General features: G+C 41.1%; 1 protein-coding gene across 1 annotated transcript in view; it reads left to right on the forward strand.

Annotated features, from left to right (window-relative positions):
* Positions 1-25848, forward strand: part of LOC132378087 (guanine nucleotide-binding protein G(i) subunit alpha-2) — a 312596-nt gene that overhangs the window by 129000 nt on the left and 157748 nt on the right. The window contains exons 2-3 of the mRNA XM_059944831.1: positions 9274-9316; positions 16808-16949. Coding sequence (XP_059800814.1) covers positions 9274-9316; positions 16808-16949 — 185 coding nt within the window. The remainder of the gene's footprint in view (positions 1-9273; positions 9317-16807; positions 16950-25848) is intronic.

Below are 25848 nucleotides of genomic sequence, written 5' to 3' on the forward strand. Positions count from 1 at the left end.
CTTTTTTTTTACTTTGAAGGGTCTTGTCTCGAAATGTCAGCTGTTTATTCCTGTCCATGGATGCTGTCTGATATGTTGAGTTCCTCTAGCATTTTGTCAGTGTTCCTCTAGATTTCCAATAACTGCAGAATCTCTTGTTACATAGAAAACCTACAGCACAATACAGGCTCTTTGGCCCACAATGCTGTGCCAAACATGTACGTACTTTAGAAATGACGTAGGGTTACCTATAGTCCTTTATTTTTCTAAGCTCCATGTACTAATCCAAGAGTTTTTAAAAAAAAACCCTATCATACCTGCTTCCACCACAGTCGCCAGCAGCCCATTCCACGCACTCACCACTCTCTGTTTTTTTTAAAAAACAACTTGCCCCTGACATCTCCTCTGTACCTACTTCCAAGTGCCTTAGAATTGTGCCCTCTCATGTTGAGCCATTTCAGCCCTGGGGAAAAAGCCTCTGACTCTCCACACAATCAATGCCTCTCATCTCACACTTAATCTTACACATCATCTTGTGTTGTCTATATGAGTGGCTTTTGCTGCTGCGAAGATTAGACGGGGGGGGGGGGGGGAGAAAAGATGAGTTTGATTGTCATTGAGCACCAGACTGAAGGGGTGTTGAGTGGAAAAGTGTATTGATGTACATTATCCCTGGAGTTAATGCAAGATGCATTAAACCACTTTCTGTTGACTTTTAAATTCCCCTGTGGATGTTGCAATCTTGGTAAATGTTGGCAGTCTTAAGATCTGTTACTTTAGACTATTTTAGAAATGTCATTTACTCTTGGACATCTTTTCACTTGAAATAGAAGATCTCAATATTCACTCAGTGGCCACTTTATTAGGTATACCTATACATCTGCTCGTTAATGCAAATAAGTAATCAGCCAATCATGTGTCAGCAGCTTAGTGTTTAAAGAATGCAGACGTGGTCAAGAAGTTCAGCTGGTGTTCAGACCAAACATCAGAATGGAGAAATGTGTTCAAAGTGACTGACCATGGAATGATTGTTGGTGCCAGACGGGTTGGATTGAGGATTTCAGAAACTGAAGATCTCCTGGGATTTTCATGCACAACAGTCTCTAGGATTTACAGAGAATAGTGCGGGGGAAAAAAATCCAGTGAGCGACAGGTCTCTGGACAAAAATGTCTCGTTAATGAGGGAGGGTCAGAAGAGAATGGACAGACTGATTCAAGCTGACAGGAAGTTGACAGTAACTCAAAAAGGCATGTGTTACAACAGTGGTGTGCAGGAGAGCATGTCTGAACACACGGCACATTAAATCTTGAAGTGAGTGGACTGCATCAATGATTAATACAATGGTCAGAAAAATGTGACTCTTCTATTTAAGCAAACCTAAATAATGCAACATGAGCAGGCTATTCAGCTCATGCTAGTGTGTCCTCAGTCCTTTCTCTCAACAATGTAAATCACTTCCCTTTCGAGTGTTCATGTAATTCCTTTTATGAACATTACGTTATGTAATCATCCTTTTGGGTACTAGAGTAAGATCACAGTACTTATCTTTTATTCTCTCTCTTTGATCTTTATTTTCTCTTGTATTCTGTGGTCACCAGTCTATCTTCATCTGGAAACTGATGCCCTTCATCAAAGCTCTTTATGACTTTATGCTCAAGAGTTAAGTTGTCCCATGACATCCTCCTACAAAGTAAAACCAAGTGACAGATGACAACAAAGCTTCACTCCCAAATGAGCACAAAGCTTTTACGCTTGCTTTGACTGTCAAAACATGGAGGCACCTTCATGAACTCCCACAGCCCTGATGACCCTGTGATTTTGGTCTCTGAAGCTGACATGAGCACATTCTACAGAGGGTGAACCCACAGAAAGCCTCCAACTCAGATGGGGTATCAACTGGCTGGAGTATTTACCAATATCTTTAAAGTCTTGCTCTTGCGGTATGAAGAACCCATCTGCTTCAACAGGCCTCAATTATACTGGTGCCTAAAAAGAAAGTGGCAACCTACCACAATGACTACTGCTACTGGGCAGTTAGATCCATGATGAAGTGTTTTGAGGATTCCTGCCTGAGAAGTGACTTGGATTAACTCCATTTTGCCTACCATCACAATGAATCAACAGCAGATGCCATTTCATTGGCTCTTCGCTCAATACTGGAACACCTGGACAGCGAAAAGGCATACATCAGGATGTTCTTCATTGACTATAGCTTGGCAATTAATATTATCATCCCCTCAAAATTACTTATAAGCTTCAAGTCATAGGCCTCAATACTTCCTGTGCAACTGGATCCCTGATTTCCTCATTTGCAGACTTCAGTCAATTCAGATTGGTAACAACATCTCCACCACAATCTCCATCAGCACAGGTGCACCACAAGGCTGACTGCTGAGCCTCCTGCTTGACTCATTTTACACTTACGACTGTCAGGTAAAGGACAGCTCCAATAAGATAGTTAACTATGCTGATGTCATCCCTGCTATTGGCCAATTTAAAAGTGGTGACAAATCAGCATTGAATGGCCGAGTGGTGTCACAGCAACAACCTCTCATGTTGTGTCAGCAAAACCAAGGAGCTGATTATTGACTATAGGAAGATGAAACTAGAGATCCATGAGCCAATTCTCATTGGCGGATCAGATGTGGAGAGGGTCATCAACTTTAAATTCCTCTGTGATATCATTTCAGAGTACCTGTCCTGAGCCCAGCACATACGTGCCATTATGAAAAAAGCACAACAGCGCCTCTGCTTCCTTCAGAGTTTGCAACAATTTGACAAGTCAGCTAAAGCTGACAAACTTTTATAGATAAGTGGTGGAGAGTATATGGATTGGTTGCATCTGGATATGTCAATGCCCTTGTATGGGACAAGCCTACATTAAAAATTAATGGATATCACAGGTAAAGCCCTCCCCACTACTGAGCACATGGACATGAAGGACTGTTGTGGGAAAACATCATCCATCATCAAGAGCTCCCACCATCCAAGCCATGCTCTCGCCTTGCTGCTGCCACTAGGAAGAAGGTACAGGAGCCTCAGCACCCCCACATCATCAGGACTTTTGGACCAGAGGGATAACTTCACATACCATCACTGAACTATTCCCAGAACCTAGACCAGCTCTCAATGTCTCTTTACTCATGTTCTTATTATTTATTGCTTGTTTATTATTATTTCTTTTTTCTCTTTTTGTATGTTTAGTGTTTGCACATGTTGTTTGTACTGTTGGGTGTGATCTTCGATTCTATTGTGTTTCTTGTAATAACTCTGATTACCTACAAGAAAATGAATCTCAGGGTTGTATGTACTTTGATAATAAATTTACTTTGAACTTGAACCTTTGATCTCTTCCAAGGCCAACTTTGTTAATTTGTACATCTCTTTGTAACTGATGGTTTTGCATTTATTGTACCATAGAAAATCTTAGAGCACAGAAGTGAGTCTTTCCACCCCATCTAGTCTGTGCTGAACAGTCTTTCTGCCTAATCCCATTGACCCACACATGTATCCCTCCATACTCCTCCCATCCATGTACTTATCCAAATCTGTCAAATGTTGCAATCAAATCTCTTCCACTGACATGGACCATCCTCTTAGTGAAGAAGTTCCTCCTCAGGTTCCACTTAAATAATTCACCTTTGACCATAAACTATGACCTCTAGTCCTCGTCACACCAACCTGAGGAGAAAAAGCCTGCATGCATTCACCCTATCTATACTCATTGTATATCTCTGTCAAATTTCCCCCGTTCTTCTGCACTCAAGGGAATAAAGTCCTAATCTATCCAACCTTTCCCTTTAACTCAGGTCCTCAAACCCCAGCAATGTCCTTGTAAATTTTCTTGCTAGTCTTTTCTCTTATGGATTCCATTATGGGTGTTGTTGGAGAGGTCAATATCTATTGTTTGTGTAGTTGTCTTTGACTGGCTCCTTGAATTGGCTCATTCATTCAGGCAATGCTGCTAGTCCCAGGAATTGAGAGTAATATTGCCGAGAGGATCATTTGTGACATTTATCTGCAGTGTTGCAGATGAAGGGCCCACAACATTCTTGAGGATCTCTGCCACCCATCCCACAACCTGTTTGACCCACTACTGTCAGGAAGAGGCTCCAGGAGCATCAGCACTAGGACTGCCAAACTGGGTAACAGCTTGTGAGACTAAAGACACTGTCAACACCGAGGTTTTGTCACTAGGACAGCAGATTGTTTATCTGTGCTGTGTGCTACTTGTATTTGGAATTCTGTTAATAACTAATTGTAATATTTTGTTTTCTGTGCTGTGATTTGTTTTGTGGGTGCACTATGGTCTGGTGGAACATGGTTTCATTTGGTTGTATGTATTTACAGTCAGATGACAGTGAACTTGAATTAGAAACAGTGACGATTAAGGACTGATGTTGAGTGTCTAATTTGGAAAGATGTGTAATGCAAAGGATTTTCTCATTGAGCACAATGATACCCTGAGGTGTTAAATAAAAAAAGTGAAAAGAGTTTATTTGGCCCTTTTTGAGCAAACTTTGACCTCCAGTATGCTCATTGCTGATGTTATGTCTCTAAACTGTCTTCCCACTTTCTCCTTACACCTTGTCAGCCTGTTGTCTAGATGTCTTTTATAGGGGCTGAAACCACCTGGTTTCCTTGGTTGCGTAAATCTAGGGAATACACACTCCAGTCTTGCCAAATCCGTGAGACTGAAATGGCCTCCCACCCCAAAGCCTGGTTTGTGTGGATGCTGTGTAATTTGTTACTCTTTTACAACTCATTGCCAAGAAATAAGACAGCACCCTGCATACGATTAAAGCAATTAAATTTTTGCATCTTACTGAACAAAAACAAGCCCATTATAATTAAATAGTCAATTGTGCAGAAGTTGGAACTCATCTTGAACTTCTCCATCATCCATGTATCGGGCCCTACGTGGAAGCACGCACCAGCTTCCGAACATAACTTACAGTCCATCTCAAACAAATGGGTTTCCCCATCGGGTCATATTCTCCGACTGGTTCTCTTCAGCATCTTCTCTCTCCATCTCCTGCTGGGGGATAAAAGACCCAAAACCAACCTCACCAAAAAGGATTTGCAGTTGAAATTAAGTTTACCTTGGACCAGTTATTTCTTATTGCCATTTTATGTTATGGAACAATCAAAATGCTGGAAGCCATTCAGCTCACATCTGTGAAGATAAGTTGTGAGGCAGAATTTCATTTTTGTTTCAGCTTTACACAACGGAGCTGAAGGATCTTGGTGAGTCCAGCATCATTCCTGATGAAGGTTCTCGACCTGAAATCTCAACAGTCCATTTCCCTTTATAGATGCTGCCTGATTCTTGAGCTCTCCTGTACTTTTGTTACTACTGTTTTCAAGTTCAATAGTCATTCAACCATAAATGAATACCCATGAATACAGCCAAAGGAAAGTGTTCCTCTGGGTCCAAGGTGCAAACACAGCATCAGCACTCATATGGAGCATATGGTAGCAAGCACATTTCAGATTTCAGTAAATTACAATCACGCACAAAAAAAATGGTCCAAGGTCCTGAATCCATGCATGTTGTAGCAGTCTAACATGATACAGCTTGTCCTCTGCTGAGCAAATACTAGGGAACAGTACTGACTCCAACTTGAACACTGCCTCCTGTGGAATGCACCAACTCCAATGCCTCTCCAGGTGACACTGGCACTTGCAGTTCCTTCTGACTCCCATTTGTCTACATGAATCGAATGATATTCTTACTTGGTCTTCAGAAATTAGGTTCTGTTGATTCAGTTTTTTTAAAAATATTAACTGCACATCTAACTTGTACCCTCATGATTTAAATACAGACCTGATTTCAGAACTTGTACTGTGAATGCCATCAAGGAAATGGATCTCAAGGTAATATATAGGGACATATATGCACTGCAATGATAAATTTACTTTGAACTTTGAAATGAGTCATCGACATTTTACAAACAACATCAATAATAATTTTTTAAAAAGTTGATATTCTCCATTTAGTCAGCATCTCCACTGCAGGCTTGGCAGCTAAATTAGATGCATAAGCATGAAAATCAGATTTGCAATACTTGCGTTCTTTTGAAGTGGAAAATTTCATTTTATTTGATTTTTAGCTGTTAAGCAGAGTAGGGAGGTGACTTTATTATTGCTTTCATTTGTCAAGATCTGTTTGGGTTTCCTTCAACTTGATCAGATTGTTCACTAGTCCTTAATTAGCTGTATTTAATGTGAAACTGTGATGACAAAAATTATTAGGATTTAACACTTTCATTTGATCTTGGAGGAAAATGTCAGTTTATTGACCTTCATTCCTCCAAAGGGCAAGTACATAGGTGATTATGTGATTGACTTGGAATCCAATCCATAGCTATTGTACGGAATAATTCAGCTGCTGTGCTTATAGAGAGCATTAATGTTTAAGTTTAATTATCATTCAACCAACCATGAATATATAGACAAATGAAATGGCACTTCTCTGGGGCCAAGGTGCAAAGTACATGACACACAGCACAAATAGAAAATATGGTTATATTTTAGATAAACAAATATTCAGTCACAAATATTTTTTAAAAAAGTAGCCCAAGTCCCTGAGTGCCTAGCTTGTTCTTCCACCAAGCAAACTCTACTTCTCTTAGGACAGTCTTCCAAAAATGGGTAACATTTCATTTTGGCCAGTATTATGTTCCCCTTTGAAACATCGGTCAATTTATTGCAATTAACCTTCTCTTTGACAGCCTATGCGTTTCATCAGTGCTCAAGTGACAAGAGTAATTGCATCATCTTAAGGTGTGAATGTAGAAAGGCGTTTTATTAAAAATCAATTTCTCAATTAACTTAGAAGGAATTAATTCATGGGATTGATCACTGAAAAATCCAGATTTTTGTTCTTATCTCTTAATTGCCATTCACTTTGAATGGGTTTTCATTGCATTTCAAAGAGACAAAATATACTACTTTAAATCCCGAGTTACCTCGTAGACAGGTAGAAACTATCAAGTTTCCTTCTCTGACTAGCTCAGAATTGGTCACCTTTTAGTGCTGAGGGCTCTATTTTGAATATTTTAAACTTTAATATGTACATACAAGAGGTTTGACTACAGGCAGTCCCCAGGTTACGTATGAGTTCTGTTCCTGAGTCTGTCTTTAAGTCAGATTTGTACATAAGTTGGAACAGGTACATCCGGTATTATTTAGCGTCAGTTAGTCAAATGTTTGTCTTAGTATATAGTGTATATTTAACCTTTCTATGCATATAAAACACTTAAGAAACGTATGCATTCCAATAATTAAATCACTGCGTTGCTTAATAATAATTGTAGCTTTCATCGGGGCAGGACCTTTCACATGCTCCATTATTCTCACTTTATCCGTTATCCTTTAAAATTGTTCCGATCGTTGACCGACTGTAGCCTAATACTTATCCAGTGACCGATGACGTTTCACCTCTTTACAAACGCTTTATTATTTCCACTTTATTTTCAATCACGATTGCTTCCCGTCAATGGAACAGAAACACTGTGGGCAGCAGGTTCCGAGCTCAGCCGGCTTCCGAGGTCCGCTGGGTCCTGAAATGGGGGTTGTGCTGGGTTTGGGTATTTGATCCTCCACAATATTCCGCGTGGGAATTTAAACTGGAGGTGGCAGTGTTTTTTTTTTATGATGTCGAGTTTTGAGCTTGACATCAACCTGGCACGGATGGTACGGGAGTCACTGGATCGACATCAACCCGGCACTGGAGTGGTCTGTCACTAAATCAAACTTGGGGTGAATCTTACTAAGAAAAATTTAAGCCAAATACAAAGTTAAACACTCAACACAGTGTCAGTTGCAACGACTTAAAATGGTGGAAGGCGTTGTGATCCGACTTAAAATGGCAGACTGCATCCTCCTTCTTCAGTTCATAAGTACGAGTTGTCCGTAAGTCAGATGTTCGTAACTCGGGGACTACCTGTACTTGTCATGCAAGCAGAAGGGGACAAAAATTTGCGTTCCATTTACAAATGTATGAAGCTGATGGGCTTGGAATGGCCTTTGTTTATATCTGCAACTTTTTTTTTGTTTGCTGTGGCACTAACTGTATATTACAGTATTTGCAACAGTGTGATGTTCCTTTTACGAAGATGTCAGCATGAATCAGTGTAAAACAAAAGTTTGGAATTAAATTGAAGCACCACCCATTATGTACATTATAGTATCTTTTTCACACATTTGTCAAATGTAAACCAAGCAATTTATTTCAAAACCTTTTTTCTATACCACTGAATAGTCCTTTGTTATGAAGTGGCCCGTTTTGAGAGTAGTTATTCAGTAATTTTATTACTGAGGTCTAGTTTTTGCAGTCTGGAAATTTTCTGCTACGATTATCAACCAGATTAGTACTTTCATTGTAACTGTGGAGAGAAATATCTTAAAACGGTCTCTATCAGAAATGGCAGGAAAATGATTGGGAGTCCAATGGACAAATGGCATAGATGCAATTTTGCTGCATTTAAAAATAGCACACAACTAGAATAATAATTCCTAAATGACAAAGTGAAAAAAGACACTAAAATGAAATCTGCCTTATTATTAGTATTGTTTAGGCAAGTCCTTGGCATCTAGAATGACTTGTTTCTTTTTGTGAGTTCTGAGGTGATTCGTACAGTGTGATTGCATTCTTCAGAGTTTGAAAAGATGTGGGGAGATATCATTTAAAACGTGAGTGTTTTTAAGGGCCTTGAGAGATGAATAATGTGTAGACCATTTAAACTGAAATTTTAAATTTCTTAACAGAATAGAGACCATTAATCTTTCTCTTCTTTTTAATATAGAAAAAGAAAGTTAATCTACTTAAATCTGATGTTCAGCAACCAACACAGATTTATTACACTTTGGAAGGGAGATGTTAGCTGTACTGATTCGTGCCTCTGTCCCATAATAAGCTATTTGTGAATTTCCAACTAATCGATTCCGATTTTCCTCACCATACAGATTTCAGTGACATCCCATTTACCAAAATACAAATTTTAAAATCAAATTTAAGAAAGCAGTATGCCCTTCGTGATTGTGGAAAGTCAATTTTCTTCTTACCCCCTGAACACTGGAATTTGATCAGTAATAGAATCTGATCTTCAACATTTGTGGAATGGAATTGCGTCCGTGCAATTCAAGATTTTCTAAGTATATTCCAATCAATACAAGTGGAGCTTACTGTTAAATGTTAACTGTTGTATAGTCTCCAACAGGTTATAGTGTAAAGTTTCCTGATCAGATTGTAAATCTTGGAAATAAATTAACTTTTTTTATCTTCACAGGTGCTGGCGAATCAGGAAAAAGCACAATCGTGAAACAGATGAAGTAAGTATTTCTTTTTGCAGTTTTAGGCAGCTCTTCCAGGCTTTGAGCAGTTTGACTCAATGATCTGCCTTTATTTATTTGATTGACAATGGCATCATCTTAATTTGACTTTCAGTAACATGTAATGGATTTACTGTATAAATCTTGAAGCCTGGGTCAATCTGGTGGAGTCTGGGATAAGAGGCACAGCCTCAGAATAAAGGGATGATCATTTAGAACATAGGTGAGGGATTTCTTTAGCCAGAGGGTGGTGAATCTGTGGAATTCATTGCCACAAGTGGCTATGGAGATCAAGTCATTGAGTATACTTAAAGCACTGTTTGATTGATTAGCAAATACGTCAGAAGTTATGGGGAGAAGGCAGGAAAAATGATGTTGAGAAGGATAATAAATCTGCCATGATGGAATGGCTCAATTCTGCTCTTGCATCTTGATGTCACTTTACGATTTCCAAGCATTAATTCAAGATTCAGGCGTGATAAATTAATTCAGTACCATCATCATATTAATTTTTAAGAGTTGGAAAGATGTGCAAAGAGCTTCTAACTTTAAGAGATCACTGTGAATTATTGACTGATGTAAAAGCTTTTGACAATTAATATCAGTAGTGAGACATCTTGTTCGGTTGAGTTCATTGGGTACTTTAAATGGGTCCATGCAAGATAAATTACTTTTCAACGAGGCATCATTGTGCAGGTAAAAACAGGAAATATGGCCACCTTAAATCTTTGGTAGCAGAAGGATTAGCTGGCAATGATGAAGCTCAGATTTGGAGTGAGTCTCGAGTTCAGGAAGTGAGGTTTTCAGTAATTGAAGAGGGGTGATTAAGAGTTTCCATATTGGCTCAAATCTACTTGGAGCAACTCCCATGTTACTAGTGCAGTTGCATCACTTTTCTGAGCTTGTTACCACTGAGATGCTATCTAAAATTGATGCCATTTGGTCATGTAATCTGATTTTTCCATGAGTTTGGCAGGAAGGGGTCTGCCAGACTAGACAATCAATCTGTATAATAGTGGGCACTGTTATGGCCCAAAATAACAAGTTGTGTTTTTCAGTATGAATTCACAACTATAGCTTCAGATGTACAATCCGAATGAGAGTGTTTTAGTCCAAAACATAACTGTTCATTCCTGTGCTTAGATGTTGCCTGACCTGTTGAGTTCCAGTTCCAGTGTCGGTGTCAGAGGTTTTTTCTTCAAATGTGTTATGATACCTTTCTAACTGTGACTGTCAGATGGCTCACAGCTGCGGTGAACATATTTCACAAACTGGCCTGCTGAATCTCAACCAAGAGACCAAAGCTCAGCACTGCACCCTTTCTTTGTCACCCTTAATCCCCATCTTTTTTTTCTTTAATCCTTTTCACTCGTTATGGAGCATAGGGTCTCAACAAAAGTCCTCCACTTCCTGCGATCTCTAGCAGATGTTTTTGCAGTCTCCGAAGTTTGGCCGGCAGCTTTCAGTTCATCCAAAAGCCTACACCTCCCGGTTTGCTTTGGGTGACCTTCTCTTCCCCTCTTCCCTTGTGGATTCCCTTCGAGTGATTGTTGAGTGACATTCAACTGGCTCTTCCTCAAGGTGTGGCTGACCCATCTCCACTTCCTCCTCCTTATCTGGAATACAATGGGCTCCCTTCCATAGTTCTAGGTTTGACACCCTGTCGTATCTCTTGAGGCGGAGGATCTGCCGGAGGCATTTGTTGAGAAGGGTCTGGATCTTGTTGCAGCTGGTGTTAGTGATTCTCCATGTTTCGGATCTATATAGCAGGATGGCTTTTACATTGGAGCTGAATATACGGAGCTTAGTTTTGACAGAAATGGCTGTAGATCTTCAAACAGGTCACAGGGTTGTGAAGGCATGTTGGGCTTTTCCGATCCTTACTCTGATGTCCTCATCTGTACTTCCTGATTTACTGATTTTGCTTCCAAGGTAGATGAATTTGTCTACATCTTCAACTATTTGTCCTTCAATCCGTAATGGCTCCTCTTGTTTGTTATTAATGCGTAGAACTTTGGTCTTCTCCTGACTGATCTTAAGACCTACTCGCTGTGACGTCTCTCCCAAGGAATCTACTTTTTTCTGCATATCTTGAAGCCGGTGTGAGAGAAGAGCGAGATCATCTGCAAATGCCAGGTCTTCCAGTTTCCCTGTTAACGTCCACTGGATGCCTCTCTGAGCCAGTATAGGCTGTTCTTGTTGCCCAGTCAAGTACCACAAGAAAAAGTAGAGGCGACAGCAGGCATCCCTGTCTTACTCCAGTAGTGACCAGGAACTCTTTGGAAAGTCTCCCATCGTGGATGACCCTGCGTGAGAAGCCATCATAAAGCTGCTTGATGATATTCACCATCTCTTCCGGTACACCATAGTGTCATAAGATGCACCACATTGACTTTCTCTCTAGGCTGTCAAATGCCTTCTCAATCAATAAAACACGCACAAAGTGGAGCACCGGATGCAATAGACGACTCCAGCAGACTTACAGGTGAAGTGTTGCCTCACCTGGAGGGACTGTCTGTGGCCTGGAATGGTGGTAAGGGGGAGGTGTGGGGACATATGCATTAGCATATTATCCTCCTCAACTTCTGCCACCTTCAACAGGACCCCACCACCAAGCACATCTTTCCCTCCCTACCCCTCTCAGCTTTTCGCGGGGATTGTTCCCTCTGCAACTACCCGGTCCACACGTCCCTCCCCACAGAACTCCCACCTGGCAGTTATCCCCGCAAGCATAAAAGAGTCTATTGCATCCGGTGCCCCCGGTGCGGCCTTCTCTACATCGGCAAGACCCGATGCGGATTGGGGGACCGCTTCGTCGAGCAGCTACGCTCCGTCCGTCACAATAGACAGGACCTCCCGGTTGCCACCCACTTCAACTCTGCCTCTCATTCCCATCTAGATATGTCCATACATGGCCTTCTCTACTGCCATGATGAGACCAAACTCAGATTGGAGGAGCAACACCTCATATACCGTCTGGGTAGCCTCCAGCCTGGTGGTATGAACATTGAATTCTCCAATTTCTGGTAATTCCCTCCCCCTATCACAGATCCCTCTCTGCCTCTCTCCCCTTTCAACTTTCTGCTTCTTTATCTCTACAGTTCTTTCATGCTTATCTCCTACCCCTCCCCCCCTTATCTTTCCTCTGATTGGTTTTCTACCTAGCGCCTCTAGGCCCTACTCCCTCCCCCATCTCTATTACTTGGCTTCGGTCCTCTCTGCCCCCCCATTCCTGATGATGAGTCTCGGCCTGAAACGTTGGCAACTCTTTTCTCACAGATGCTGTCTGACCTGCTGAGTTCTTCCAGTGTTGTGTATGTATTCTTTGATCCACAGCATCTGCAGTTGTATTTTTGTGTTTTGATTGAAAAAGAACACTGGCAGGAATGACATCAGAGCAGCACTGGCTGGAATTTCTGGAAGCAATTTGGAAGGGCGAGGAAATGTACATCCCAGAGAAGAAGAAGTATTCTGAAGGAAAGATGGCACAACAGTGACTAATAAATGAAGTCAAAAGCCAATATAAAAGCTAAAGAGAGGGCATCTGATAGAGCAAAAATAAGTGGGAAGTTGGTGGATTGAGAAGCTTTTAAAATCCAACAGAAGGCAACTAAAAAGTCACTAAGAAGATAAAGATGGAATACAAAAGTAAGCTAGCCAATAATATTAAAGAGGATATCAAAAGTTTCTTCGGATACATAGTGTAAAAGGGGAAAGAGAGGATATAGGACCACTGGAAAATGATGCTGGAGAGGTAATGGGGGACAAAAAAATGGCAGGCAAACTGAATAAGTATTTTGTATCAATTGTCATCGTGAAAGACACTAACAGTATGGTGGAAGATCCAGGTGTCGGGGGTCATGAAGTGTGAAGTTACCATTTCTAGGAAACTGAAAGGCCTGAGTCACTTGGACCAAATGGTGCACGTCACAGGGTTCTGAAGGAGGTGGCTGAAGGGATCATGGAGGCACTTGTAATGATCTTCAAGAATCACTAGATTCTGGAATGGTTCTGGTAGACTGGAAAATTGTAAATGTCATTCCACTCTTCAAGAAGGGAGAGAGACAGAAGAAAGGAAACTATAGGCCAGTTAGTCTGACCTCAGTGGCTGGGAATATTGGAGTTGATTATTAAGGATGAGATCTGAGGGTATATGGAGGCACATGATAAAATAGACCATAGTCATCATGGTTCCCTTAATGGAAAATCTTGCCTGACAAATCTGTTGGAATTCTTTTAAGGAATAACAAACAGAGTGGATAAAAAAGAATTGGTTGATGTGTACTTGGATTTTCAGAGGACCTTTGACAAGGTGCCACACATGAGGCTGCCTAACAAGCTACAAGCCCGTGGTATTGCAGGAAAGATAAAGCAGTGGATAATTGGCAGGACACAAAGAGTGGGAGTAAAAGAAGCCTTTTCCAGTTGGCTGCTGGAGACTTGTGGTGTTCCACAGCGGTCTGTGTTGGTACTGATTCTTTCTGAGATATGTCAATGATTTGGATGATTGAGCTGATGGCTTCATTGCAAGGTTTGCAGATGATATGAAGATAGTTGGATGGAGCAGGTAGTTTTGAGGAAGTAGAGAGGCTACAGTAGGACTTAGATTAGGAGAATGGGCAGAGAAATGGCAGGTGGAATACTGTCTTGGGAAGTGTATAGTCATACATTTTGGAAGAAGAAATGAAAGGCTGATTATTTTCTAAGTGGAGAGCAAATACAAAAACACTGATTTGCAAAGGGACTTGGGATTCCTTGTGCTGAATTCCCTTAAGGTTAATTTGCAGGTTGAATCTGTGGTGAGGAAGGCCAATGCAATGTTAGCATTCACTTCAAGAAGACAAGAATGTAATATAACCCCATCTACATCGGTGGTGCGCAGGTGGAACAGGTCAAAAGCTTTAAGTTCCTCGGGGTCACTATCACAAATGACCTGACTTGGTCTAACCAAGCAGAGTCCACTGCCAAGAAGGCCCACCAGTGTCTTTACTTCCTGAGAAAGCTGAAGAAATTTGGCCTGTCCCCTAAAACCTTCATTAATTTTTATAGATGCACCGTAGAAAGCATTCTTCTAGGGTGCATCACAACCTGGTATGGAAGTTGTCCTGTCCAAGACCGGAAGAAGCTGCAGAAGTTCGTGAACATAGCCCAGCACATCACACAAACCAATCTTCCGTCCTTGGACTCGCTTTACACCACATGCTGTTGGAGCAGTGCTGCCAGGATAATCAAGGACATGACCCACCCAGCCAACACACTTTGTCTCTCTTCCCTCTGGGAGAAGGTTCAGGAACTTGAAGGCTTGTACAGCCGGATTTGAGATAAGATTGCTGAACGGACCCTGACCCGGATCTGGGCTGCACCTTCCAAATATCTGGTACCGTCTCTCCAATTTTTTTTTGCACTACCTTACTTTCCCTTTTCTGTTTTCTATTTATGATTTATAATTTAATTTTTTATTATATTTACTATTGATTTGTACTCCAGGGAGCGCAAAGCGCAGAATCAACTATCGCTGTGATGATTGTACGCTCCAGTATCAATTGTTTGGCAGTAATGTTGAGTCACTGGTGAAATCTCACTTGGAATATTGTGAGCAGTTTTGGGCCCCTTATCTTAGAAAGGATGTGCTAAAACTGGACAGCATTCAAAGGAGGTTCATGAAGGTGACTCCAGGATTGAATGGTTTGTCACATGAAGAGCATTTGATGGCTTCGGGTCTGTATTCTCTGTAATTCAGAAGAATGAGAGGTGACCTCACTGAGACCTAGTGAAGGTGAAAGGACTTAATAAAGTAGATCAGAAGAGAATGTTTCCTGTGGTGGGAGGATCTAAGACCAGAAGGTATAGCCTCAGAATAGAGGGGCGCCTTTTGGAACAGATGAGGAAATTTTTGAGCCAGAGAGTGGTGAATCTGTGGAATTTGTTGACGCAAGCAGCTTTGGCATCTGTAGATGTGAACTTCCCACTATTCAGGAAATTTACAAAGACGGATGTATAAAATGAGTCTGAAGGATCATTGGAGACTCGAGTCAAACAAACCACAAACTGTTGCAGCTGCTATCATCTGGGAAATGGTACCGCAGCATAAAAACCAGCTTCTTCCACCAGGCCATCAGACTGCTTAATTCATGCTGATGCTGCTGTATTTCTGTGTTATATTGACCATCCTGTTGTACATAATAATTGTTATAAATTACTGTAGTTGCATATTTGAATGGAGACGTAACGTAAAGAGTTTTATTCCTCATGTATTTGAAGGATGGAAGCAATAAAGTTAATTCAGTTCAAGTTTTTATGAATATTTAAGGCAGAGATTCACAGATTCATGATTGGTCAAGGCAAGAAGGGATACAGGAAGAAGGTAGGAGATTGGGGCCGAGAGGAATAATAGTTCAGCCATAATGAAATGTTGGAACAGACACAGGCAAAATGGCCTAATTCTGCTCTATCTTGTCTACTATTTCTCTGTTTAATTGTAAAGTGTTTCTAGTTCTTGTGTTTGTGAAGTTCCAATATAATTTGGGATCACTGAGTGTGTTCATAAGGATGGTTTGTTTGGTTGTCATCATCAAGCCTGGGTGGAAGGTTTGGAGGTCCTAAGATGGCCAGCCATCAGCATCCCCCTCTCAGCCTCACCAGTAAAATCCAAAGGAAAGCTCATGAAGCAAACATGTTTGACACCAGCTTGACTGCAGGAGCTGCCGGAAGGATGTTCAGTGATGTCCACCCACTTTAGGGGCTGCACTCCAGATTTGCTATTTTGCTTTACTCCTGTAGCCTTAGTCTCTCCCAAGGCTGCCCACAAAGCAGTAAGGCTATTTACCCATATCCTGGGATCTGGTTCAGGAGCACAAGGGTGTGACCACACACTGGTGAACCTGCGCACTATGTGTGCAGGGTCCAGACCTCCTCCCTGTCCTCTGTAGTACAGCCTGAGTCCAAAGGGAACTCAGTTTCTGCATGTCACCAGCGAGGAGGTGCTACATGAGGCATAATGTTGGAGAGGCTATTTACTGGTAGGGAGAGACTTTCATATTTTGCTCCCTTTTTGCAAGACTGCAAGCCCGCGCTGAAAGTGAGATTGACATGCACCACCAACTACACTATCACACTGGATACATCACAACAACCATTTTGACACCATGAGAAATGAATCATTAATTTAAGTTTCAGTTCCTGTTTGTTAATTTAACACTTTATGCTTCTTAAATGATTGCTTAATGCCTTTACTCTGGAATGCTTATGTGCAGAGCAGCTTTAAGATTTGAAATAAAAAATAATATACTCTAATTTGGATTGTTCCAGGTATGTAACGCAATCTATATATGCTTTTTTAGAATCAAGTGACTGAGAGACTTTTGCAATTAGCTCTCAGATGTAACAGATGTTAAACAGTGAGAAATTTGTGCATAATTTTGGCATCTTTTCACGGTATTACTCAAATAATTAATTCTTAGATTCAGATTCATCATCTTATAATTTCCATAGGATTATTCATGAAGATGGATACTCAGAAGAAGAATGCAGGCAGTACAAAGCTGTGGTGTATAGTAATACCATCCAGTCTATAATGGCCATCATCAAAGCTATGGGAAACCTGAAGATTGATTTTGGAGAGCCCAGCAGAGCCGTAAGTAATATACAAGGACAAACGTCGTGAAAGTTTCTTCTATAGGTGACCCTTGTGTTAATGTACCACAATTTTCTGAAATGCAAAGCTGTGGATCAATGTAAGTTGTTGAAGAAAAAAAAATCCAGGAGTGACTCAAATTTCAGGAAACACTCACAAAATGCTGGTGGAACGCAGCAGGCCAGGCAGCACATATAAGAAGAAGCACTGTCGACGTTTTGGGCCGAAACTCTTCGTCAGGACTAACTGAAAGGAAAGATAGTAAGAGATTTGAAAGTAGGAGGGGGAGGGGAAATGCGAAATGATAGGAGAAGACCAGAGGGGGTGGGGTGAAGCTGAGAGCCAGAAAGATGATTGATGAATGTGATACCGAGCTGGAGAAGGGAAAGGATCATGGGACGGAAGGCCTAGGGAGAAAGAAAGGGGGAGGGGAGCACAGAGGGAGATGGAAAACAGGCAGACTGATGGGCAGGGAGAAAAAAAAGGAGGGGGGGAAAACTAAATATATCAGGGATGGGGTAAGAAGGGGAGGAGGAGCATTAATGGAAGTTAGAGAAGTCAATGTTCATGCCACCAGGTTGGAGGCTACCCAGCCGGTATATAAGGTGTTGTTCCTCCAACCTGAGTGTGGCTTCATCTTGACAGTAGAGGAGGCCATGGACAGACATATCAGAATGGGAATGGTACGTGGAATTAAAATGTGTGGTCACTGGGAGATCCTGCTTTTTCTGGCGGACCGAGCGTAGGTGTTCAGCGAAACGGTCTCCCAGTCTGCGTCGAGTCTCACCAATATATAAAAGGCCACACCGGGAGCACCGGGTGCAGTATAGCAAACCAGCAAACTCACAGGTGAAGTGTCGCCTCACCTGGAAGGACTGTCTGGGGACCTGAATGGTGGTGAGGGAGGAAATGTAAAGACAGGTGTAGCACTTGTTCCGCTTGCAAGGATAAGTGCCAGGAGGGAGATCGGTGGGAAGGGGTGGGGGTGGGGGGAAACGAGTGGACAAGGGAGTCGCGTAGGAAGTGATCCCTGTGGAAAGCAGAAAGGGGGGGAGGGAAAGATGTGCTTAGTAGTGGGATCCCGTTGGAGGTGGCGGAAATTACGGAGAATTATATGTTGGATCCAGAGGCTTGCAGGGTGGTAGGTGAGGACAAGGGGGACCCTATCCCAAGTGGGGTGGTGGGCGGATGGGGTGAAGGCAGATGTGCAGGAAATGGGAGAGATGCATTTGAGAGCAGAGTTGATGTTGGAAGAAGGGAAGCCCCTTTGTTTAAAAAAGGAAGCCATCTCCTTCGTCCTAGAATGAAAAGCCTCATCCTGAGAGCAGATGCGGTGGAGACAAAGGAATTGTGAGAAGGGGATAGCCTTTTTGCAAGAGAGGGTGGGAAGAGGAATAGTCCAGGTAGCTGTGAGAGTCTGTAGGCTTATAGTAGATATTAGTAGATAGGCCGTCTCCAGAGATGGAGACAGAAAGATCAAGAAAGGGGAGAGAGGTGTCAGAAATAGACCAGGTAAATTTGAGGGCAGGGTGAAAGTTGGAGGCAAAGTTAATGAAGTTAATGAGTTCAGCATGCATGCAGGAGGCAGCACCAATGCAGTCATCGATGTAGCAAAGGAAAAGAGGGGGACAGATACCTGTCTAGGCTTGGAACATGGACGTGGAGTATTGTGTGCAGCTTTGGTCTCCAAACTTGAGGAAGGATATTCTTGCTATTGAAGGAGTGCAGCGTAGATTCACGAGGTTAATTCCCGGGATGGCGGGACTGTGATATGTTGAAAGGTTGGAGCAACTGGGCTTGTATAAACTGGAATTTAGAAGGATGAGAGGGGATCTGATTGAAACATATAAGATTATTAAGGGATTGGACACGCTCGAGGCAGGAAACATGTTCCTGATGTTGTGGGAGCCCAGAACCAGAGGTTACAGTGTAAGAACAAGGAGTAGGCCATTTAGAATGGAGTTTGGGAAAAACTTTTTAAGCCAGAGAATTGTGGATCTGTGGAATGCTCTGCCTCAGAAGGCAGTGGAGGGCAATTCTCTGGATGCTTTCAAGAAAGAGTTAGATAGAGCTCTTAAAGATAGTGGAGTCAAGGGATATTGGGAGAAGGCAGGAACGGAGTACTGATTGTGGATGATCAGCCATGATCTCATTGAACGGTGGTGCTGGCTCAGGGCTGAATGGCCTACTCCTGCACCTATTGTCTATAATACTGAGATGTAATTGATAAAGAGCATCTTCATGTATACATCTTTGCTGTCTGGATGTTCCGAGGTTGAATTAAACTGCCAATGGAAATGGCATCTGAATTGGACCTGTTGCTCTGGTAGGCAAACTAGAGTGGAATCAAGTTACTTCTCAGGGTTTCATCACAAATCTCTCAAAATACTTCATCACAATGGATGTAAGTGCTACTGGACAATAGTCATTGAGGCATGTTACCACGTTCTTCTTGGGCACTGATGTAATTGACCAGCTTGAAGCAGGTGGCTACCTCAGATTGCAGGAGCAAAAGGTTAAAAATATTAATGAACACTCTTAACTAGTAGCAGCTGTCATTTGGCATTTGGTATGGTATACAAAGGTTTAGTTGCTATTATGATCAAAATTTGATACTTTCTGGGACAATAGTGAAGAAGTATCTTTGGTAATAGGGTGTAGCCAAGATGGCAGGATGAGCAAATGGCTGGGTAAAGAAGAGAAAGGAATTGTACAGTTAAGTTCCAGTACCCTGGAATGAAATCAGATGGCTTCAGCGATCATCTGTTGATGTTATGTCATGTTTCCCCAAGATGATATGTGTGAGGTTAAGTGGACAGCTGCTCTTAAAACCTCCAATACTTTGGTATCACATCTTGAGGGGTTATAAGCTGATCTGGCAGTAATACTTCCTTATAAGTAATTCTTGTGCTGTGAGTCACTTAAATCTAAAATATTTCCATGTTATGGTAATTATCGATTAATTTGATGGAATACATACTGTTGCATGAATTTTGTTACTCTATTGGATTTACTCAAAACAAGCCTGTTTGGTATAGTTTACCTGAATGCAGCAGGTGCTGGTAGGAAATAGACTAAACATTTTGCATTTCAAGTTTATTACCATGCATAATGGCTGAATGTTGCAGTGCCTTCAGAAGACTCTGGAAATCCTGATAATGCAGGAATTACTCAATTCTCTCTTAATAAAAAGGGTGGAAGACATTTGCTGCTCTTGCACAGTTTGGACAACATGGTTCCAGAAGTGGTTAATCATGTCTTTACCTGTTTTCAGTTTGATTTTTCAAATGAAACGTTAGCTGTACTTTTTTACAGTTCCTGTCCGACCTAAGTACTTTTTTTATTTTTGGCTATTTAGTACTTTGTTTTTGCATTGACTTTGTTGCTTACTTGCTGTGCTCTAGATTCAGTACTGTACCCTGTGTGTCTAATCAGTGAGATAACTTTATGCCAAAGCCATTTCAGCAGCATTGATGGATAATGTGATTTATATTAAAAGTGTATATATATATATATATTATTTAGTGATACAGTGTAGAATAGGACCTATCAGCTATTTGAACTGCATTGCCAGCAACAGCGATTTAACCCCATCTTAATCATGGGACAGCTTACAATGACTAATTAACCTATCTCTTTGATCTGCGGGAGGACACTGAAGGACCTGGAGAAAACCCATGCATTTCACAAGGAGGAGGTACAGACTCCTTACAGATGACACCAAAAATGGTTTCCAAACTCCACCTGAGCTGTAATCGTGTCGTGTTTCCTTTTCCCTTTATAAACCTTCTCCCTCTTATCTGTGCAATATACCTAGTGTGAAGCTTTTCTCCTCGCATGTTTCATGCAACTCTTTCACTAACTATTTAAGAACACAGGCTGCTGCAGTTCAATATCAGCAGATTTGATGCACTCTGAGAACTACCCGTGTAAATTCTTCGAAACGGTAAACATTGAAACACCTCAAATGAAAAATTCTGGCAATGTCAGAATCAAGTTTATTATCACCGATGTGACATGAACTATGTTAACTTAGCAGCAGCAATTGAAAGCAATACATAATTTAGAAGAGAAAAAAAATAACTAAGTAAATCAATTACAGTATACATATATTGAATAGATAAAATAGATGCTGTATATTTAAAAAAAAAAGTGAAGTAGTGTCCAAGGGTTCAATATCCATTTAGGATTCAGGTGGCAGAGGGGAAGAAGCTGTTCCTGAATCACTGAGTGTGTGCCTTCAGGCTTTCAGTACCTCCTATCTGATGGTAACAGTGAGAAAAGGGCATGCCCTGGGTGCTGGGGGTCCTTAATAATGGACGCTGTCTTTCTGAGACACCGCTTCTTGAAGATGCCCTGCGTACTTTATAGGCTAGTACCCAAGATGGAGCCAACTGGATTTATATCCCTCTACAGCTTCTTGTGCAGTAGCCCCCCTGCCCCTAAACCAGACAGTGATGCAGCCTGTCAGAATGCTCTCCACAGTACATCTGTAGAGGTTTTTGAGTGTATTTATGGACGTGCCAAATCTCTTCAAACTTGTAATGAAGTATAGCCGCTGTCTTGCCTTCTTTATAAGTACATTGATATATTGGGACCAGGTTAGATCCTCAGAGATCTTCACACCAGGAATATGAAACTGCTCACTCTCTCCACTTTGATCCCTCTGAGGATTGGTATATGTTTCTTTGTCTTACTCTTCCTAAAGTCCACAATCAGCTCTTTCGTCTTACTGACGTTGAGTGCCAGGTTGTTGCTGCGACACCATTCCACTAGTTGGCACAACTCACTCCTGTACACCCTCTCATCACCATGAGATTCTACCAACAGTAGCTGTATCATCAGCAAATTTATAAATGGTATTTGAGCTATGCCTAGCCACATGGTCATTTGTATATATAGAGTAGAGCTGTGGCTAAGCACACGCCCCTGAGGTGCGCTAGTGTTGATTGTCAGCGAGGAGGAGATGTTATCACCAATCTACAGAGATTGTGGTCTTCCAGTTAGGAAGTTGAGGATCCAATTACAGATGGAGGTACAAAGGCCCAGTTTCTGCCACTTCTCAATCAGGGTTGTGGGATTGATGTTGAGAAATGCTGAGCTATAGTCAATGAACCGCATCCTGACATAGGTGTTTGTGTTGTCCAGGTGGTTTAAAGCCGTGCGGAGAGCCATTGAGATTGTGTCTGCCGTTGACCCATTGTGCTGATAGGCAAATTGTAGTGGGTCCAGTCCTTGCTAAGACAGAAGCTCAGTCTGGTCATGACCAACCTCTCAAAGTATTTCATCACTATAGATGTGAGTGCTACCAGGCAATAGTCATTTAGGCAGCCCACATTATTCTTCTTAGGCACAGGTATAATTGCCTTTTTGAAGCAAGTGTGAACTTCCACTCATAGCAGTGAGAGGTTAAAAATGTCCTTGAATACTCCCTCTACTTGGTAGGCACAGGTTTTCAGAGCCTTACCAGGTGGTCCGTCTGGACCTCCTGCCATCCGAGGGTTCACGGTCTTTATAGACAGTCTAACATCGGCCTCTGAGACAGAGATCACAGGGTCATCAGGTGCAGCAGGGATCCTCACAGCTGTAGTTGTGTTCTCCCTTTCAAAGTGTGTATAGAAAGCATTGAGTTCATCTGGTAGTGAAGCATCGCTGCCATTCATGCTATTGGGTTTCGCTTTCTAGAAAGTAATGTCTTGCAAATCCTGCCAGAATGGCCATTTGGAAATAATCCAAAGCAGGAGATCCAGGAAATATTAAATTTCCTTAATTTTTCAGGTTAACATGTTCTGATCAAATCATATACCTGAAAGATTAACTGTTCCCCTCTACCGATGCTTCTTATTCTCTTGACAGTTTCTGATTGTGTAGTGGAAGCGAAAAAACTATGAGGATTTAATTCAAAAGTTGTATTGATTTTCTGGCAGCCAACTGATATGAATTAAGTAGCACTTGAGGTCGAAGTTGGAGGTCATGTCAAAGGTAAAAGCAAAGTAATATATGCCATTTTTGTTGAATCCATGCAATTCTATACAAGATCAATCAACTGGACACTCTGCCAATGGCCTTATCCTGTAAATCCTTTAAGATAATTTTTTAGCTCCCTTCTGAGTTCTGCAATTGAATCTGCCTCAGTTTTTACTGGCAGAGCATGTCAGACTTCAGCCAGTTACTGTATAAAATATTTTCCTTGTGTTTATTTTGGCTGTTTTGGCAATCAGCTTCCATTCTGTGATAGATTTGGCCCTTTGCCAGGTGGAAGGGATTTGTTCTGTCTATTTTGTCTGAATCCTCCATGAATTTAAATACCCCTCCTCTCCATCAAATCCTTTGCAGTTTCAACTTCTCCCTTTGGGGAGTTGTTGAGCATCCTCGCTCATGGAGTCGTAGTATAGCAGTGCGACACGGCAGTACTTCATCTAGTGCTGTTGCTGCGCTGGGTGACCTTAGTTTAATCCTGACTTGGGTTTGGTCTTATGTGGAGTTTATACCTTCAGATCATCACCACATGGTTTTATCTTGTGTCCTCTCATTCTGACCACATTGCAAGGATGTGTTAATTGGTTACTTAATTTGAAGGATGGTCTCCAACCTATTGCTGGTGATTTTACAATCCTTGTATTAAATAATTAATTGTGGAATCTATTCAAATATGGGGATCCATTGAACCCTCTCATCTCCCATCCTTTAATATTAAATTTCATTATTCCCACACCAAGAAGGTAAATTATTCCCAATGTGGGTGGTGGGAGCATTGGGGAGTTGATGTGTAAGTGATGGAAGGTAGATTAAGGGAATATGCTGGGGGAATGTGATTGAGAGCTATTTTCGAGACAGTGGGCCGATGGGCCTCCTCCTTTATTTGATCACTGCGCCATCTCTAGGATTCTCAAATCCTTAAGTGTTACTGCTGGAATTAAGGATATTTTAATGGTGCTTTATGGAAGTTCAGCTTTTATTGAACACGATGTCTCAATGTGTGAATTCCCAGAGATCTCATACTTTCCTAATCATTCTGCAATATATGCTGTCACTTTTACCACTGTGCCAGTTTTGATATTTGGCTCTCATTTTCTTTTTTTATTTTAGCCAAAGGCGACTGTGTGGTACTGTTCAATGAAATCTGCTACATCTGAATTGTAGTTAACTTATTGCAATAGACTTTATTAATTCTAGGATGATGAGATTCCTTTTAGTTCTCAGTATAGTTTTAAACAATCCTAAAATTATTTTCCTCAGTTACTCCGTGAAAAATAAGTTAAGTGATTTAATAAATATTTGTACTATTGACAGGATCTTGTTCATAAGCTGCAGGTATATGCAATTCAAGAGGAATAACATTTTATTCACTGTAATGATGCTTGATGTAGCCACTTAAATCCCAAAAGACCACTGAATTGTTTTTTTTTCAAGTTTTCCTTGCAGGATTGCAGTTTGGTCTTGGCTCTTCATTCTGTTGGATAAAGTTTTTGGTAAAGTTCCGAGGAAATTTAGTCCACTTAGAAATTAGCAAGACTCCCTGGGTAATTCTGATTTTTCCCTAGAGAGCAGAACAAGACCGAGGAAATAATAATAGTTCTATTTTTCTTTCATTCTATTATTAAAGCTCCTTATTCCTATTCTGGAAATGGTGAGCTTGGAAACCATGGTCAATTCGGGTGTATACATTAAAAGAGTTTGCTATCTGCTGCATCTATGGCACAACTAACATCTTTGGAAAACAGCTGCACTTCCTGAATCAAAATTTGCTGCTTTGTTTCGGAACTTTTCAGGTTTTTTTTTAGAGATCTCTTTGTGGTTTAGACTTTCAGAATCAAGTTTTTGCATAATAATTTATTTATGGAGCACTTTTCATAAAGATGTAATTCAAAGTAGCATCTGGATTGACATTATTATAGCTTTAGATATTGAATTCCACAGTTTAGGTGTGTAGTTAAAGAAATGACCTGTCAATTATCTTTTGAGATATATAAAATTTATTTATTTTTAAGAGACTGGCAGAGACCTGAGAGCTCAAGCAGGTTAAATATTATAAAAAGTAAGCTTGAGAAATTTAAGGGTGTTCAATTGTTGAAGAAGCTATAAAATAAGAGTAAACTGCTGGAAATAATTGTAAAATGCACAAGCTCAGTGAGCTTGTGAAGGGCAAAACTGGTCATATTCAGGGTGTGTACCCTTGATCAGAATTAACATTGTTTGACTTCCTTGTGTGGTTTGAAGTTACTAATTCTGTTGGTGTCTACTATCATCTGCAGTAAATGGAGTTAGCAATCTCTTAGTTTCATGATCACTTTATAAAGAATTCTCAATGAAAGGAAGAAGATGGAATAGTTTAATAATGTCAGAATAAATGATAATTCTTTAATTGACATGGAATATCTTCTTCAGATTTGCGCTTGCCTCTTGAGCAGGAAGCTTCAATATCTTGTCAGGAACTGGTTCAAAATTTGAGTGGCACATAGCATGTGATTCTGTTTTGGCTGTTGGAGACCCAGTGGCAATCAGTTTGAACAATTTGAATTTAGTTTGTGGAGGTAGTGGGATCCAAGTCCAGCAACAAAGTTTATAGTTTGGCTGAACTTAAAATGGTAGTTACACTGAGGTCATAAGGAAAGCTGGTGTAAATTAAAGATCATGTTGTTGTTAGGATGCACCATTATTTAAGATTGAAACACCAGTGCTCTGGAGCAAGCATTTATCTTCAAATGTTCTTGATTTGCAATGTTATGACTTTTCTTAGTATTGTGGTAGTGTGTGTCAAGATGAGAATGGCACGTGGATGATGGAGAAATAGAGGGGTATGTAGGAGGGAAGGATTAGACTGATCTTAGTACAGGTTTAAAGGTCAGGACAGTGCCATGGGCTGAAGTGTCTGTACTGTGCTGAAGGTTCGATGATC

This window comes from Hypanus sabinus, chromosome 19 (assembly GCF_030144855.1).
Source record: "Hypanus sabinus isolate sHypSab1 chromosome 19, sHypSab1.hap1, whole genome shotgun sequence".
NCBI lineage: Eukaryota > Metazoa > Chordata > Chondrichthyes > Myliobatiformes > Dasyatidae > Hypanus > Hypanus sabinus.